The sequence below is a fragment of the Chaetodon trifascialis genome, chromosome 9, assembly GCF_039877785.1.
Source record: "Chaetodon trifascialis isolate fChaTrf1 chromosome 9, fChaTrf1.hap1, whole genome shotgun sequence".
NCBI lineage: Eukaryota > Metazoa > Chordata > Actinopteri > Chaetodontiformes > Chaetodontidae > Chaetodon > Chaetodon trifascialis.
This window is the reverse complement of record NC_092064.1, coordinates 8,236,479-8,256,062: the sequence shown is the minus strand read 5'-3', so window position 1 is coordinate 8,256,062 and position 19,584 is coordinate 8,236,479. Positions and strand designations below refer to the sequence as shown.

General features: G+C 42.8%; 1 protein-coding gene across 1 annotated transcript; it reads right to left on the bottom strand.

Moving 5' to 3' along the window:
• Positions 1-1,117: 1,117 nt before the first annotated feature.
• On the bottom strand, positions 1,118-18,853 carry LOC139336607 (myelin protein zero-like protein 2). The gene is made up of 5 exons (XM_070970758.1): positions 18,476-18,853; positions 5,539-5,708; positions 4,837-5,047; positions 3,988-4,159; positions 1,118-2,498 (listed from the first exon to the last, which is right to left on the bottom strand). Exons 1-5 carry the CDS (start codon positions 18,528-18,530, stop codon positions 2,339-2,341), a joined length of 768 nt encoding a protein of 255 aa, XP_070826859.1. The 5' UTR covers positions 18,531-18,853; the 3' UTR covers positions 1,118-2,338.
• Between the last annotated feature and the right edge of the window lie 731 nt (positions 18,854-19,584).

Below are 19,584 nucleotides of genomic sequence, written 5' to 3'. Positions count from 1 at the left end.
AGTGAGGAGAAAGACATATAATTTCCTCTTTGGTAAAGACTGCACACATTTCCCGTCTTTTATCAAACAAAAGCCCACAGATTCTTTACAGAAGTGATTTCCGTGAATTGCTTTGTAAATGAGTCACGAACAAGGAATGATTGAGAGCGCCTTTCCCAGATGTTTGGTTCCCGTTACCTGCTATCGTCATGTGGATGGAACAAAGAGGCAGATAGATGCTGGCACATGTTGGGAATGTTTCTTTATTTCCCTTCTATCCCTCAATATACTTTCCTCTATTACGCCTTTTGGCAACCATGAGTGAACGTGTGTGAACTTGCTGCACGCAGATGTTGTTCTGTTCGTCTGGGTGGCGAGAGTGATGGCAGTGATGATCGTATAGTAACAGTCATACTCTTCACTCTAAATGCAAAGTGCTCGGTGTGTTACATGCAGAATGCTGTCCCCGAAGAAAAGAAGAACATGCTCATTTCCACACCTACAGCTGATTACTGAATTGGCAGGATTATTTGGAGGCCAGTGTCTGAGCTCTGCAAGAGTAATTAACAGAAGCTTTGGAGATTATCTCAAGACTTCACTGTTGTTTTATCAGTTCAACACTAGCGGCCTTTCTCTACAACAAAACGTAATTATTTAGCTTGGATAAACAGACTCTGTCTCCCTCCCACCCTCTTCCTTTTTTTGTGTTCGTCAACCCCACTCTACACCAAATAGCACACTCACGCTGTCAGTCAGTAACTAAAGCTGGCAGCACAGGGATAGACTTTGATCAAGGCAAACAAATAGGCACACAAAGAAATAAAGTAACATATTCGTAGACATGAACAACCTCAATCAACAAACAAGCAAGCCAGACTGAAGTCAGAGATAGGCATACGCATACAGTACCAGACCTAACAGATTAAACAACGATTCACTCTGCTTACATGTAAACAAGTGAAGAGCTCTGGAGGTAGTGCATTAAAGATAATGATGCATAGTAAATGCTATAGAACAGGATTCCTCTCGTGCATAATAGATGGGGTCTATCAGATCTTGCCAAGTCGTGTGTGATTATTTGTTTCATGAGCCAACTGTCTCCCCACATCACCACATTTAAGAGACAGAACGTGCTAAAGAATTGAAGGCATTTTTATTAGAACATCTTTTTTATAAAAGCTCTATAACAAACACATAGTGACATTTTAAACAACAAGGTGAAATACTTCTGGCTTTATCTAAAAAAAAAATTGAAAAAATAAAAATCTATAATCATATTGCTCAGTATTACATCAACAAGTACAAAATTCGATCATAAAAAGGAGGAAAGACAGGTATTGCAATCAATTGTTAGTAGACATGATGCATTCACAGATGCATCGAGGGAAAACGGGCTCTCAGGGACATGTTGCAATCAAAAGGTTTTCAGATCTGACTGTGCGCTCCCACACAACACACAGGACAGGTGTGGACATGCAGCTGATCCCTAACTGATCAAGTATTTGGCCTTCAGACATAATGACGACAACATTACATTTATGGTTGTTTATCAAAGTAATCTGATGCCCCTCAGTCTAAAGTTGGGGATAAAACTGCTTTTGACAAGTGTTCTGACACTAGGTATTATGATGTTGTGCATAGCTGACTGAAATGCAAGACCTACATAATCCCAAATGGCTTTGAATTCTAAATCTGAAACATGGAAGATGATCCTACAGAATCAAAATGATTTTGTCCTTTAAGTCAACCAGAGAGTGGTTTACAAAAGTGAGGCACCCTCAAAAATGTATAGCTTTTATTACGGCTCATCATGGCAGAAAACACCTTCCTCATTCTGACTGCTTTCAGTTGCACGCTGCGGCTGATTTTGGTATCAACTCCACGCACTTAACAAGATTCACATCTAAAGAAACAGACAGTTATTATATATTACAGGACTTGGCCCTTTTTCCCTCCTTGACAATAGCCGAGCCAGCTTCAGGATTCCAGGGTCTCTCACTTTTACAGCCCTGCAGGTTAGATCCAGCATTTCTTTCTTCCTATGAATATTTCTGAACTCTCTCAAAAGTAAAGTTATTATACTTTCGACCTGTTTCAAAGCTTTGACCCTCATCAAAAGCACTGCTCTAGTCTTTCTTCTTATTCAGAAACTTTCAAACAGAACTTTTTTCCCTTTTTCCTCCCATTCTTGAACAATGAGCTTGTTTTTCGACACCGCAGGAGCAGCGCTCTCATCATCAAGTCTCCACTCGGCAGAACCGTGGACCATAATCCATGGATGCCGTCTGGGCATCCCTCCAGCAAGCTTCCTGTCTGACTTCACATCAGTGTTTCTGTCTCTCTGTCTGTCCTCACCTCCTCAGTCAGAGTCGTCACCATGATCATCGTCGTCTGAGCTCGGGCCCTCCTCCTCTGAGGAGCTTGAGTCTTTGGTGCTGGGATCTGAGATCATGCCGTCTGAACTGTCAAGCTCTATGGACGTCTCTGCTAGGTAGAGGTGGACGGCCCTCGATGGGTGACTGGGACACACACATGCACACACAGAGGGGACAGGGAGACAGGCACCGGGGGGGTAAGAGTAATATAGCACACACACCAGGATATGAATTCATGCATGACACATTTATGAATAATTCATGCATGCATGTGCATCAGTCACATGGAAAGGGGGCGGGACAAAGACGAGCAGACAACACAAACACAGCGACAGGGACAAAGGGTTAGCGTCACACAAGTCCCGCTAAACTGAGAGCAAAGGTTGAATCAAAATCTCTGTTTACATATCTGCATCTGATAGGGGTCTAAATATTTCCTTCCTTTGCCAAGTTTTTCAATGAAAGATTCGGTTTGAAGTCTGAATAAATCTGATCAACCAAGATGAAAGTTTTCCTTGAGAGGCTTGGCTTTTTCAAGTCTGGTGCATGCAGTGAGTTCTCGCAACACAGTTTTGACAGTAACCACTTACGGCGCCTATTATAGAGAGATCTGAAAACCCAAGAGAGAAACAAAGATGTCCCATGTGCCCAGAAAGAAGATGTTTTTGACAAAGCAGCTCATTGTTCAAAACAGACATTCGGCCTTCAGAGAGGCTCCTGGTTGGTAAAAAGATCTGCCACTTTGACAATGAAATTTCAAATTGATATTGCATCTTGGTGCTGGTCTGTTTCGAAACAAGCGCTCTCCATCAGGTTTTGATTATTTCATAGCACCTTGATTAAGAGAACATCAGAATAACAACACCACAGAATCTCAGAAAAATACAGCAATATAACTTCAGTAGTGAAATGAAGCAGAAATGCACACCAGCATCCTCCACAGTAAAGTGGGTCAGACAGCTGATACGACATACGAACACTGAAAAGAGGGTTGATGAAAGCTTTGTGTGGGGTTTCATCATGTTTTCCATCATCTGGTAATTGAAACAAAATTTCAATAGAAGCTAGGAAACTGCTCAGTCATTGTTCCACAGTCGCTATTGTTTGTTGAAATAATATATCAAACATGTGGCTTGCACTGCATTGGGTTATAAAATGTATTAGTGGGGAAGTAAACAGCAGGAATACACCATTGTTCTACATCTACATCATCAAAACATTTACTCTAAACAGGAAATGTGTTTGGAAGCCCATTTAGCTGAACAGGAAAGGGTGAACTGATAAAACAGTTGTTTCTCTCCAGAAATGAAAGGCACATGGTGATATAAAAGATACACAGCAGCCTGGCTTAAGTTCTGTATCTACAGCTTTCTACACAAAGGTACATTCTTAATTTGTCTCTAGTTAATGACAGCTGCCCATCAACTGGTCCAGATTTGGGATCCAAAGACTGTGGTTACAGGGGAAGGCAGAAGTGAAGCGTCCAGTAGGAAAAAAGCCCCAGGACCCAAGAAGGAGCGCCACATGACCCGGTCCCCAGAGTTAGACGGAGAGCGAGAGAGGAAGTGCGTGATTCTTCTGTTCCTCTCTCTATCCCCCACTTCCTCTCCCTCTGCCTCTCTCTTGGTCTTACCACGCAGTGGGGTCTTTTCTCTCTTTGCGGGGAGCCTCCTCGTTCCCTTCCAGCTGCCTCTGTCTCCTTTTCTTGCACCGCCTGCAGGACAAAATGACGACGAGGAGGAAGACCACAGCGGCAATACCGCCCCCGATGGCCAGCGCCAGAAAGAGAAGCTCAGAGAAAGAGGCTGTATGTTAGGAGAAAACACAGGAGCACAGAGTGAGTGTGCTTGTTCGATAAAGCATGAGTGCTATCACTGCTCAGAGCCATTTCATTGTACATTTGTGTGCGTGCAGAGGATGAATCTTACTGATGTGCTGATCCCTTAACTTTTCCTGAAGCACCAGCAGTGGGTCAACATTTCAATTTGCTTAATGTTCCGGTTCATGATTAATACTTACAAAACTCATGGTATTCCCATCAGCCTCAACTGCACTTTGTGTTCAGTTTTAATTAGATAATGTTTGCGTGCTAACATGGTGAACATGGTAAACATGGTAAACACTATACCTGCTAAACATGTTAGCACTGACATTGTGAGCAGGTTAACATGCTGATCATAGCAATTAGTTTGATGCATTGCTGTGTCCAAGTACAGCCTCACTATAGACTCTTTATCTTGTTGACATGTTGTTGTCTGCTTTAATATTTATACAAATAGTCAATAGTTCTGAGTGGCTGGCTTGCACAGAACACTAGGGTAAAGTATCTGATTAATACATCTCATAATCTCATAATCCTTGGCTACGTTGTAAATGAGGTCTCTACCTCAATGTATTTACGAGTTAAAATGAAGGTTGAATTGAATTAATCAACCTAAGGCAAATATGAAGAAACATTTTGTATGAAAAGTACGCAGCAGACCTGTGGTGACCACACGGAGTCGAATCTCTCCAACTGCACCGTGCACATCTGGCGGATTCTTGACCTGGCAGATATAAGTGCCGTTGTAGGTGAACTTGACCTGTTGAAGTATGATGGAGGCGTCACGGCCCATGATATCGCCGGCCCAAGAGACGCGTTTCCTGAAAATGCCATCTACAGGAGGATATGCTCGCTGCTGGTAGTGGAACACCTGGAAAAAGGAAATTGATGGGTTGATTTTGTTGGAACAATAAGAGGTTTGATTGGTTGGACTGTCACAGATAGAAAGTCATATCACACTTTGTGTGGTGAAGGAAGCTATTTTATTCTCACCGAGAAAGAAAGACAAGACATAAACCCAGACCTGCTGCTGCTTTTTCACTCTATTCTTAATATGTGCACGCACCTACACACACACACACACACACACACACACACACACACACACACACATAGACACACACAGGCTGTCTTGGACGCTCTGTAGGGAGCCTGATGACTCACCGACTCCTCTCGCAGTTGGCTGAGGGGGTGGATGCTCCCTGACACAATGAGGGAGGTTTGAGGTTTGATCTTATTTTCTTGCAAGCACACACACACACACACACACACACACACACACACACACACACACACACACACACACACACACACACACACACACACACACACACACACAGACACACACACACATGCACTCACCGACTCTTCTCGGCCTGGTTTAAGAGGTCTGAAGGTCCAGGAGATGACAATGGAGCTGGGGTTGATGGGAGAGGAACTCTGGAATGTGCACTTCAGGCGAACATCTGTCCCATTGACTGCCTCTACATCCCCAGATGTGTATATACGCATCCCGCTGACCTGCAGCACGCCTGCAACAAACAAAACACAGCAGCAGAGGTTACTTAAAAAGCGGCATGCAGGACGCACAGAGCAAAATCTATACATAGATTGATGGCATGTGAAAGAAACACAAATACATATACAAAAGTACAAGACAACATATACAGTATGAAGCCACCCCGAGTAAATTCCTGCCTAGTGAGTGCAGGCAATGGCCCCGGTGAACCTACCTCAGCCTACGCAGTGCTGCTGCGAGAAAATCAGTAACTCTAAACTGTCACTCTAACTGTATTAGATCCATATATTACAGCATATACTGAAATCTCACAGATTGGTCCATATGCTAAATGCATGAGATCACATCTGTGATCCAAACTGATTCCAGATCAGTAGGCCAAATCTGTGACACTGAATAAAAAATAACCACTTAAGCTACATTACTGCATCTGAGACAGGGCTGAAATTGACAGTCTGCTGTATATTATATGGATATGGACTATATCAATCTTTACAGTACATGGTGGACCTATTAGATGGAAAATGAATGGACTGGAAGAGTGGAGAGGGATATTGGCAACGATTTGGCTCTTCCACATAATGATGGATGGAGCTCCCCGGAATGGAGTTAGCACTGATACACACACACACACACACACACACACACACACACACACACACACACACACACACACACGCATGCATGCACTGCCCCAGAGAGAGACATGCTTAATGCAAAGTTTCTGTCTGGCAGCCAGACAGCGTCACATCAGGAACTGGCTGAACACATCTCCCTCTCACCAAGATTGCAGTCTTGTTTATCGAGGTATATCCAGCCTTACTCTAAAAAAGCCCAGTGAGTATGTGTGTATGAGTCCAAGTCTCTATGGAAGTTTATGTGCAGGCTGTCTAGTCCAAACCACTTGGTCTATTTATAGAGCCAGCTCTGTATATCCCAATAATATCAGGAGCCGTGTCTTGCCTTATTAAATTCAGCTCCCAAGCATGCAGCAGACCGTCTGCAGAGCTAGCAGCCACAGTGATCAGGGTGACCAAGACTTGTCTTAACTTCATTAGCACACTCCATGTGATTACCCTGCAGAGCAAGACAAACACTTGATGAAAGCTCTGACTATCAGAGACACTTCAATCTGACAGATGAGCTGTCTGTGGCTCAATGCATTACCTGAGTGCATGTGTCATCTCAGGCTAATAATTAGCCTTTGTTGATGCAATCAGCTAGAAGCAAGGTTCATCTATTAGTCTGATATGAAATAAATAAAATGTAACCTCCAGCTGTTGATTATCAAAAGAGTTTCATTCAGCAGTCATCACATATATCATAAAGATTTTAAAGGATCTTCCACCCTTAAAAGGTGAATTAAGCTTTATTCTACAATTTAAGATGTAGTTTGAGTGACTTTAGGTGGGCTTGCCCTATCTTGAATGGTCATATAAGGCACCAGGCAGAGAAAGAAGAAAAGTCCAAGAAGGCAAATTAAGCCATATCGCTGCCCCTGCATTATAAATATATACAGTGAGCATTAAGTCAGGGGCTGGATGGGAAAATGTCAGCAGGGGCTTGGCTCCTCAGGCAGCACGTTCTGTTCCTTATCAGGCTGGAGAGAGTTTCCTGTGGGCTAGGATGAGAGAGTGGAGCGACCAGACAGCCCCCGCACAGCATTAAACAGACAGGCTTCTCTCTCATCGCCAGGCCCTGACAGCGCTGTAACAGCCTAATGTGTTTTAAATGAGCCCGATGAAACCTGGGAGGAGTGTGTATGAGCGAGCAATACAGGCTGAGTACACACCGTCCATCATTGCAAATTGTCAGGTCTTTTATTTTTCAGACTTAAAATTTCTTCTTTTTTTTTTTTCAGTGGCCAAACATATGCCGTGTTTTTTCAGCATCATTACCTTGAACATAAGGCAGGTACTTGCATGGAAATTGCTGCTTTGACAACAAATCTTAGCCCACTGGCACATATTTCTGCTTGTATAGAGAAAAATAAGACTTTTTATATATTAGAGAATAAATGCTTTGTGGAATGGACTTCAAAGGGAACAAGTCTCCTCTGCCACCTCTTGTCTACCTGCTGAAGTTAGTGGATTAAAGTGCCTGTGTTCAGGATATTCATTAGGAAGATAACATCAGCACTGGCTGTATCAGTACAGCCAGTGCTGCCAGTAATGACTCCCTCCTTGGCTTGACTGCAAGAGTGTGTGTGTGTGTGTGTGTGTGTGTGTGTGTGTGTGTGTGTGTGTGTGTGTGTGTGTGTGTGTGTGTGTGTGTGTGTGTGTGTGTGTGTGTGTGTGTGTGTGTGTGTGTGTGTGTGTGTGCGTGAAAACTCAGACGAGCAGACAGTGTTGTGTGTGTCACAGAAATGACGACCACACCTGTTAACAAGTACAAGAGCCCCTTCTCAAACTAAAAGCCATGTACTTCTTTTTAGCCATAGCAGCATGGCTTAGGAGCCATTTCCCCTCTTTCAGAGTGAAATATCTCAACTGTTGGATGTGCTGCCTTGAATTTTAATACAGATGTCGATGGTCCCCTGAAGATCAATCCTATTGACTTGAATGATCCCCTGAGGTTTCATCTAGCGCCACAGTGAGTTTGACATATTTGATTTTTAGTGAGATGTCTCAAAAATTATTGGCTGGGTGGCCACAAAATTTGGTTCAGGCATTGATCAGGATGAATTGTAATCACTTTGGAGATCTCTAAACTTTTCATCTAGTGCCATCATCAGGTCAACATTTTAATCTCATATCTGTCCAGGTTCTGCGTTTGGCTGGCGACCGGTCCAGGGTGTACCCCGCCTCCCGCCCATTGACAGCCGAGATAGGCCCCGGCCCCCCCGCGACCCCGGAAGGGATAAGCGGCATAGAAACTGGATGGATGGATGGATCTGTCCAGGTTTTTGACCCAATATCTGCAAAACTTAAGACATTCCCATCAGCCTCAGCTAAACTTTGTGTTCAGTGCCAATGAGCAAATGCTATCATGCTAGCATGCTGAAATATTAAAGCAAAGTATCCATGTTACCTTTGTTATTCTCAGCATGTTAGCTTTTAGCTCAAAGCACCGCTGTAGTACAGCCACATAGAGCTGCTAGCATAGCTGTAGACTCTCAGTCTGCTCTACACACAGAGGGGAAGGGGTAAATCCCTGTAATGATATTCATTACTCATCAATTAAATATCCACAGTTGAACCCCCCTATTTCTACATCCTTATTTCAGAGAGTGGAGTGCATGCAGAAGATTAGCTGAGCAATATCGTGCAATGCCTATCCTCCTCTACCAAACTGTCTAAAAGCTCACGCTGAAAAGATTCATCATGCGTCACGTATCAGGAAAGAAAGCAGGTCCTCCAGGCCATAACACCTCATTTCAAATTTCTTCCCTTAACCAATCTATTTACAGTACATGAATTTAAAGAAGCATCGCTAATCTCCTTTCAACAACACAAAAGTAAAACGCTTTCAACTCCGCCATCCTTTGACGCAAGCTGAGCTGATTAAGAATTAAGGTTAATTAGGCCTTTTTGAAGGCAAAATGGATATTAGCAGAATGACAGAAGAGTTGGGGCTATGTAGCACCTCAATTACACTACTAATGTGTCCCTGCGGCTAAAAGTACATGATCACTATTTAATCGGTCATTAGCAGGCGCTAATTCTGCTAAGACGATACATGCCATTACATGAGTGAACCATTATGTGGGTTACATGACATTAAGAGCGCAGAATTTAACTCATTTACCGAAAGAGAGAAGGGAGATAAACACGCAGAAATGAGAGAGTGAGCTTAAGTGATGAACAAGAGCTGGATGATTGAGGAGATGAAGGGGCGCTGATGTATGGATGGAGCCAGAGGATAACACCATGATGGAAAATGTATTCTTCTACATAATTGCAGTCTGTAAGGAGGAGATAAGATAATACTGTTTGTTTGCTTGCTTGTTTGTCCGTCCATTCTTCCACTCTGGCACGGCTCTCTGTCCAGCCTAAGTCGCTCACTTGTTTATGTCTGAACATCCTGCCCAACCAGTACTGACCACACCCAGCATCCAGAGACAGACGGAGAGAGCTTTCATGGCTTATTAAGATGGAGTTATGTACTCTACAGTGGAGGGCAGGGCCAGAGTGCAGACGAATATAAGAATTTGTCCTAATTATGTTTCAAACATTGCAGATGTTGTCTGGCTTGCTGTAGTTTTCATGCTACTTGCATGAAAACTTTCATGCTACTCTGCAATACTTGCAGAATAATGTAAGAAAAAGCAGTGACAGGACCCTTTTTCACAAGCTTCTATCGCTCATAACTGTATATACATGCTATAGGAGTAGGTCTTATTCATTTAAATGATTCAAGGGCTTTTAATACTCAGATCTTCATTAAGATTGTGTCTCCACTCCATGTTTCCCCTTTGAAATTATTAAATGCTGTGAAACATGTGAAGGAGATTCATTACCCTCTTCACTGGTAATTAAAAAGGTGTGTGTGTGTGTGTGTGTGTGTGTGTGTGTGTGTGTGTGTGTGTGTGTGTGTGTGTGTGTGTGTGTGTGTGTGTGTGTGTATTTTTGCCAATGTAATCTCCAGATGTTTCTATATACAGCTCAGGAAAAGCTGGAATAGGTTGTAAAATATTATCCTCCATTGTTATGTGTGTGCGTGTGTGTGTGCGTGTGTGTGTGCGTGTGTGTGTGTGTGTGTGTGTGTGTGTGTGTGTGTGTGTGTGTGTGTGTGTGTGTGTGTGTGTGTGTGTGTGCTGTGTAGTGTGTTGACGTCTCTCAGGGGGCTCACTTTTGGCATACACACACACAATCTCCTTTACCGGTGTGGCGTTAGCCAGCAATATTTGTCAATATGTCCAATATATCATGATGAAATGAACTTGCTGAACCTTTAATGCACTTAATTCTATCTGTCAACACTACCTGCTACGAACTACGTCAGTCCACTGGCCCCCATCTCAGGCTGAAGAGGACAAATACTTTCATCCCCTGTGAAATATTCAAAGCAAAGCCCACTCCAGTGTGATTAGGTTTGCTTGGCTTGGCAGTCCTCCCAAGATTTTATAAAAGCCTTCCAAAGAGGCTAAAAAATATCAGGTAGTGTTTGACCTGCCAATATAATTATTTCACCCCGTGTCAAAGAGAGTGCAGGCTGATTGAAAACCGTGTACCCTCAACCATGCTTTACACACTCACAGTGCTGGATGTATTATATCTATGCATGTGATGTATCAGTGCAGAAGAAAGGCTTGCAGAAGTCATGTTTATTCAGCTAGAGCTTATAGGAAATTGTAGCTGGCAAGCTAATTAAGCTAATGTTAGCACCACAAGTTGGTTGAAAACCCCACCAGCTGATTGCTAAAATATTTCCAGCTGCCTCGATTTAAGACAAGAAACCTTGTACAAAGGTCTCAGTTATGCACTCGATGGCTACATGCATGATATCTCATTAAACACTAAAAGCCATCATCCTTCCCAGTTGATGGAAATAAAGAAATAACATTGTTCTTGCTTTGCAGTTTAGAGCTAGTTAGTGCAAGTAGGCTGTCATATGTCGGCCTATGACGAGGAAAAATTTAAAATCAGACCCAGATGTTTGATTAAATGTTGGTATTTTCAAACAGTGTGTTTTCACTCTTTGATTATCCTCAACACAGCATGTAGCCCCACAGATCAGTGAATGCTCCTTGGCCTCATTAGTAACGCTCAATTACTCCCCTATGTAGCAAGGTAGCCACACACGCTAAAATTAGCATCTTACACCACCCTCCAATCTCTTTAGACTATAGGTATGGCTCACTACAGCCCCGTGCACACTGTCCTGGCATGTGGAGAAGCCGCACAGGTCTGCAGTACCTATACTTACAGCTGCTGAGCTATGATTAGACAATTGCTACTTGGCGAAGTGGTGTAGCAAAGGGTCACTTCTCAAGGCAGCCGTGTTAGATTCTGTGTTTATCATCTGGTTACACACCGCACTCAGATGGTGTATATTTATGCCATGGCTGAACAACAATCCTCTGATAAATGTTCTGCACTGAAAATAATCACTTTTTCCTTGGACCATAAGCTCACTTTTCACCACCCTTCTCTAAAATCTATCTCTTTCTTTTTTGAGAGATTGTGCTAACAGACCAGCAAACAAACAGAACTGTCTCATCAGATGTGACATGATTACATACCGTCATCATGGCTTTTCCAGAACCTTAGTATTTTCGGGGGCCATTCTGGGTGTGTTTCACACCGCAGGGAGGCATGCTCGGTATATTGAACTTGAGTCATAACTGCTCTGCAAACATCCCCTGGTATTCTAAATATTTTCTTTGAATATCTTGAAAACAATCCACAGAATGAACCAACCGTGTCAGCCTTATTGCATAGTCAAAGTCTTTGTCAAAGCTGTCATGTTGACTTATAGGCTGAGGGTGTGTTGATGCAGTTGCATAATATGCAACATATTATGAATATGTAGGTAAAGCAGAGAGAACAGAGCTGTTTTTATAGCTCTTATAGTATAATAATATCCATGATCAGATAGTTACCAGTCGCAGTTTAGGAAGTGTTTTCTATACAGTGTAACTTTTCCAAGAGGATGTTAAGTCTTCTAGGACTTTGTAAGAGAGAAGGAAACACTGCAGGAGAAATTAAGTAGTTGGCACGACTCTCTAAATCAGGAAATTGGTTTCATTACATTATTTCCTAGACGGTGTGTGCTTGTGCCTTTCCTCTCTTCATTACGGCTCAGAAACAAAAGGACCACCAGAGGAAACCCGATTCTCTGTCGCACCGCTTTTGGAGGAAACACTTAGGATGGGAGCAAACGCACAAAGAGCTCAGTGGATTACAAAGAGCCTCTTCTCTGCTTTGTGAGAGGTTTCACAAGCCCAGGTTACCTCTCCTTTTTTTAACAAGGCCTGTCTTTCACGCAGGGCTGGCCTGAGAGCTGGGAATAGCAGGTTCAGGTAACAGTGTGTTTGCAGAGTTGAGAGAGAGGGTGGGTGTTGAGTGGTGTTACAGAAGGGAACCTCTGAAATGGGCGTAACTGTGTGTAACATATTCTACTGTGCATTTCTCTGTATGGGTTTCCATTCATTCCACTTAGTCATAAACACACAGTTGTTTGCAGCCAATTCACATCCAAAGGTATGTTTTCACATACTTTGTTCTACTTTTACTCTGGGCCTGTTTTTGTGGTTTGGGCCCCTTAGTTCCAGTTGAAGGAACTATTCATCTCAACCCCATCCAGCACCACTGGGAAGAACTGAAACATGGTGACAAACCAGGCCTCATCACCCAACATCACTAATGCTCTTGTGCTTGCGTGGGAGCGTCCCCTTATGAGTGAAGGCTGTTAAAGCAGTAGATTTATGCACACAGCTTCTGGAATGGGTGCAACTATCACATACAGGTGTAATATTGAGGCAACCACATACCTGCGGCCAGGTAATATATGATAAGAGCAAACACACACACACATACCAGAGCCTCAGTACTTCCTCTCTTTCTCCTCTCTCAACACTTTATTCAGTCCATATCTGTAAAGCTGCTGCTTTTTTATTTCCTTCACTTCAACAGGTTCATGTCAGCCGGAGTTGGTGGGGCTGTTCTTGGATGTTCTGTTGACTTTCTGCAGGTGGCGCTGTTTTCTTTCATCCCGGTCACTCTCCCTGCTCATGCCTACTGCTCCAAATGAAGCTGCAGTATAAAATGTGTCATGACCAGAGAGATGCACCAGACACCAGGTGTTTGGAACAGCGAATCTAAAAGCTTTTATTCACTTGATGTGTTTTGAATCACAAAAAAAGACATTTCTTTGTATGAAAATGTCACAGAAGTCAATTTTGACGCTGCATTTACTATTCATATTCAAATCTGAATCCTGGAGATGTGAAAACTGTATCAGACTTTTGAAATCCACAGAAATGTGTTTGAATACGCTCTAAAGGTCAGTCCAAACACAGACCAAACATCAATCTCTCTTTCTAACTCTTTCTTCCTCTCCCTCCTGCTTCCTCCAGGCCAATTGTAATTCATCAGGCGGCAGTGTCCAGAGGAAACGTGTAGTGGGTGAGCGAGGATAAGAGTTTAATCCATCAAACCTCTTCCACTCCCACCTCGCAGCTGACTCAACAACTCCTCCACGGGATTACAAACTCCTGAGGGGGGGTCCAACACGTATGCTTCGATTCAGCACACCCACAGGCTTCTGTTGGAAGGATGGTCCAACACTCAAAAGACAACCTTAGTTACACATATTTACTACGAGGCTAGACGAGCCGTATGTCCTGCAGTGGTATGAGTCAGAGTGAATCCAGTCCCACTGTGACTTCCACCTCTGCTCCTCAGCAGATGAATAAGTCAGCTACTGACAATATATACACAGATCAGAAACCACACCATGGAGGAGGTAAACACCTCTGCTCTCTGCTTTTCACCTTAAAAGGCCATGCCACTAATTTCACAAATACAGATCAGTATACTTGTCATAAAATGTACTAGACTACTGTATAATATCATACCTTTGGTTCTGAAGGAGGCTTTTTTTGACGATGCAACTTTTTTCTCCGAGCGCTGGCAAAATGCTAATGTCTAAGAAAATGACATCTCAGTGAGACTTCACATTTACAACGCTAAGTAAGTGTAACTTAGTAAGTGGAATTCAATTTCTAAGACTGATAGATCCTCCCGTCCTGGTAAATAGCCTGGATGTCGGATCCGGTGTTCGGGTAATCTTTCTGCTGCAGTAATTGTGAACATTCCTTTTAAAATGTGTTTCTTGTGCACCCCAAAGTTTCTGATAACAGCATTTAATTTTAGCTCCTGTATATAAACAAGGATATACATTTTGGCTAATGTGCCAGGGCTAAGCTGAACTCTGAACCCAGAAAAGCACCCCTCCATGTCAGTCACATGGGCTTCAATGGAAGTGCATGAGAGTTGGAGGGAACACTCAAGCGCACAAGTGTGACCGAACCCTTGCATCCTGTCCTTCACCTGCCCCACCTACGAGCTCCACCCCTTCTCTCTTCAACTTACACTATTCATTTAAATTGCTATGTACAGTTTCAGGTAATTAGTAAGCAAACCGGATAAGTAGGTGACTCTGCTACTCTCTCATTTTTATTAGTCAGTGTGTTAATAACAATGGCTGGATATACCAGAGGACATATTCAAGTCAGAGACTAAACAAATAGAACGAGAGTAAGTCTGAGAAACTTTATGATCCTGACTGCTCTTCATTTTAATCACAAATATTTAACTACTGGCAACGGATGATGAAATTCCTCGTGGCTTTCTGCAGATCAGATGACTCACAAAGAACTGCTGATATTCTGTGGAAACAGTTAATTTATTCCACATGCCGTAGACCTACTGGAGGTGTTGCTTTAGCTGGAAGATCATCTTGTTTGCCGTAACTCTAAACAGTTTTGAGAACGAGTGCCCAGCCGGCAGAGTATGTAAGAATGTGACTACACAAACAAAAACCCATGCTAACAAATACACAGTATTTGCGTTTGCATGGGCTCGGATGAACATTGACCGTGTGTGTGTGTGTGTGTGTGTGTGTGTGTGTGTGTGTGTGTGTCAATTCAGTGAGAAATGCATTTCAAATCCAATGTTTACACTTGAAACCAAGCACAGCCTTGTGATTTAAACGCTATTCAGGGAGTGCTTTGCCTTCACACTCAAACACTTCACAGATGCGCCCTAAGCCCGCTGTGCTGGCGATTGGTGCGTTCTTGCATATGAGAGCGTCATTGTCAACTCTCCACACCCCCAGGCAATCCCATCAACCCGACACAAAGGCCAGACGTCCTCATAGGTGTGTCAACACAGCACAGCATGTCAAAAACCACAGCAATGCTTTGTTATGCTCACCTATTATTGTGGCGAGATTAGAGATGCCGTGGCAGAGAGATAACTGTTATATCCCAGTAAGACATACAAGAGGCTGCTTGTCGACTGCAAACCTGACAGGCTTAAACTGAAGCCTTAACAACCAGTGTAAGCGTCTAGTAGGCTGTGTGTTTGCGTGCTAAACCTGTAAGTCAGGACAGGTTGGCACACGTCAGCCTTCGAAGCTGAAGAGGAAAATATGAGAGGAGGACAAAAGGAATTAAAGCAAAGCTAAAAAAAAGCAGCAGGGGATCAAAAAAATGCGAAGAAAAAGATGCTTAGCCACCTCTCTGTGTCTGGTCAGACAGGGGAGAGTAATTTGGTCAAAATTGTTCCAATTAATCTGCTCTTTGTTTTCAGTGTGTTTCCTTTTTCTAATGAGCCATTCACGGTGTGCGGCTGGCTCTTTATTTCACTTGTTTTGAATCCAGACACAAGAAAACGATGTTTAAATGTAAGCTGCTGCTACCAAATGACATTATCTTTCACAACAAATGTACAAAAGATATGAGAACAATGACTATGCACATCCTCTCTATAAAATATGGCTTTTTCTCTATTTTTCTGTAACTCAAAAAAGGGGATCAACATGAGGTTGTTGCAGTTAATACCAGACCCAGGGACCAGGTATTAACTGCCTGTTTTTGGTCATTTTAATTGCATATTTACAGCACTTCTGTACAATAGAAACTAAAGTGGGTCCTTAATCTTTGGTCCTGTTTTGCTAGTTTTAAGATCTTCATTGCTCGCACTAAAAAAAGTTAGATGAAATTTCCAGAATCTGACAGAAAAAAAAACAACAGTATTATTCCTGTGCAGTGTAGTGCACTGTACTGAAGAGCAGCTTGGAGGTGACGGGTACATACATAAAGCATCTGCCATTTCCAAAGGCACATTAGCATTTTAAGGGGACATATAATTAAAAAAAATTTCCTGTTCCTGAAAACTATGCAGCAAACTTGTCGCAGTACCTGTTTCGGTGTGATCAGAGGCTCTGCTCTCATTCCACCTCCATCAGACTCCATGAGCCTTTCACTGATCCTGCATTAAAACTGCATCTACACCTCACACATCTGGTCAGGATCATGTCTGCTATAGAAAGCAATTCCATTCTGGTGTTGTGAAAAGTGAAATCATTTCTCCCAATCGGATCTCGAGGCAAATGATGACTTATAATACTTACAAAAGAAAAAAAAAACTCCTACTAAGCACACTTAAGAAAACACAGAAGGGAGTAGTGCATTTATCTTAGAGAGTGATGAAAGATTTTTTCCACTGCAACACCTGCTGTGATTATGTTTGGAGGAGCTCTGGGAGAGAGGAATTAATCTGTTTGGTCTATATATATATCTCCTTAAACACAGGCTCTACGCTGCAAGTCTGCAAATGAATGCTGACTGTCTTTGATCAGTGAAATGCGTGTCAAAACAGTGGCGGGGTGATGGGTAAATGTGTTAGCTGTGTGCTGTCTTAATGTCACAGAGTATACCTGAAGGGGGGAGGGGAGGGGAAAGAGAGAAAACCATTCGGAGTTATTTTGCATGCAAATTTGCAATTTTACACATACATGTCTCGTGACAATGAGAAGTGTCTGCAGGCTGGTTTCATCATGCTGTGCCGTTTTGCCAACACAATAAAGCCAAAGGCAAAGAAAGTGATTACAGCGTAACAGACATGAGAACCAAGATGCTGCTGAGCTGTAATCACTTCCAACATGCTTTTCTTCATCCACATGCTGCTATTTGATTATCTATCCCTCTATATCCACTCAGTATATTTAGTCATCCTCCTGCTTTGTCAGCCTGTGACTCTGTTATGACTGATCTGCAGGCACATGCTCCTTGTAAACATAAGCAGCTTGCTACTATAGTGAATCCCAACATGGTGCTTTGGCAGTGGATGGACATGTTCAATCAATATAATCCACTTAAGTGGGATGGACAGAGATTACTTCAAGGTTAAACAACCTGAATGAATTGCCACTGATACGCCAATTTGTGATATTAAAACGTTTCCATTAGCCGTGCACTTGCATTTAGACGTGAGCAGTTATAACTATAGGATATAGTCTGCTTCTGTTATTTGTTTTTTTTTTCTTTCTGCATAGTGTGTATCTGACAAGATGTTATGATAGACTGACATATCCTGGATCCTTTGCACGGGAAGTCACTTCAAAGCACGGATGCACATTAGTAGGCAGGAAATGAGAGAGGTTGTATAAAACCTACACACAATGCGGCCACGGATTGGATGCCAGTAAATACTCTAAAGCCATTATGTTGTCAGAAGTTGCCCCCGTTATGGCTGTTTTATAGTGTTCACAGGAATTCTCCAGCGACCCTACCGGTGCCACTGTGCCAAGTTCTCCACTTCCCAATGACGCACGACGGGCGCTCAGAGATGGAGGTTAGGGGTCCCTGCGGAGCTTTCACTAATGAAAAGAGAAGTATGGTTCTCTCTTTTACCTTGAAACTCGATTGTTTGTCGATTGGAACGTCTCTAAAGGGTCATCCTGTTACGTCTTAAGCGCACTCCTGGGATGTGAACAAACACTGCAGTGTAAACTTTTGGAAAACCCAGATGCTAAAATACGCGACCATGCAGATACATGCTAGTTCATACTGTATATAATTAGAAAGGCCTTTCCATTTGTTTTGACCAATTGTTGGACAATGTGTATGTAGCTACTGTCCCCTTAACATTTAACAATCAAAACAACGTGTAACTGTTAACTTCCAAAAATGCAAACATACATTTGGATAAATCACATTAGACTGTATGATTCCCAGCACACAAAAAGTGTTGAACAACAGCCAGCTCCCATTTACTCAACATCGTCTTTTCACTCGGTTTATCCACTCAAACTAAACCGGGGTCTCACCTGAAGCTGCGAGTCCAGACAGGACGGTGAGGAAATAGAGCCCTTTTACGCACATTGGATGGACGGCAGGCTGTCCGATGACCAAGAGACCGGGAGTCAGCTAACCTACTGACACTCCTCCGCCGACGCGCAGTGACAGGAAACCGGCCGACAAGTCTGTGGATTCCTTGTCGTGAAGGTCAAAATCATGAAGCATACGGTGAGTCCTCTCCTCCACCTTGTCTCTCCAAAGACGCGTCCCAGCTCGCTGCTGCCCTCGTACATTTCATTTCTGCACCCTCCCACCACATTTTCGGGCGGAGTAACAAAGTCATCCACTCTCCTTGCTGCCTTCTTATCTCTCGCTCACATGTTAAACCCGAAGCTCAAAAATTCTTGCTGGTCACCCAACCTGTTTTGCTGCTGCGTAAAACAGATGCTGTGCCATACCAAAGCTGTTGCGCAAACACATGTCCAGGATGGTTCATCGGTACTGTTAGACAGCATCGTTATTAATTATGATGTCACCTTACATGAGCTGATGTATGATGAAACAACAGAACAACATGAAATATGCAGCCATGCTGACACGTAAGGGGGGCAATCAAAGGGCTTTCTGATGTGACATTTTATGACTTCATATTGAAGGCCCTGACGTGGTTTTTTGACACGTCTAATGTGTCTTCACTATGAGGATTAGTGAAATCTTATCCATTTTTGACTTGTTGATTTTAATCATCAAATTAAAAAGTCAAATTCAGTTAATTGAGTCATATTAGTTCTTCAGAGAGACATGATGGTTAAAGGGGAATTCAATATTTGAATAAATGGGGGGTTAATAAAAACTCTCGATGTAAAAAAAAAAAATAAAAAAAACAAACACGAGGCTGATGCTGACTGGACTATTAATTCTTCACTGTAAAATCAAACAGTGAGATGTGAATAGAAATGGTTCTGCCTCTCCTGGCAGCTCAGCAGACAGCTGTATTGTTCCACATGAAACTGACTGGTTTCTGGTTTGAACCACTTGGGGGCAGAGCTGCACTTTGATGTACACCACCTCCGTAATTCTAGTCTGAAGACTGTCAAAATGGCTGGAATTCACGTCTGACTTTCTCTGGCTGGCATGA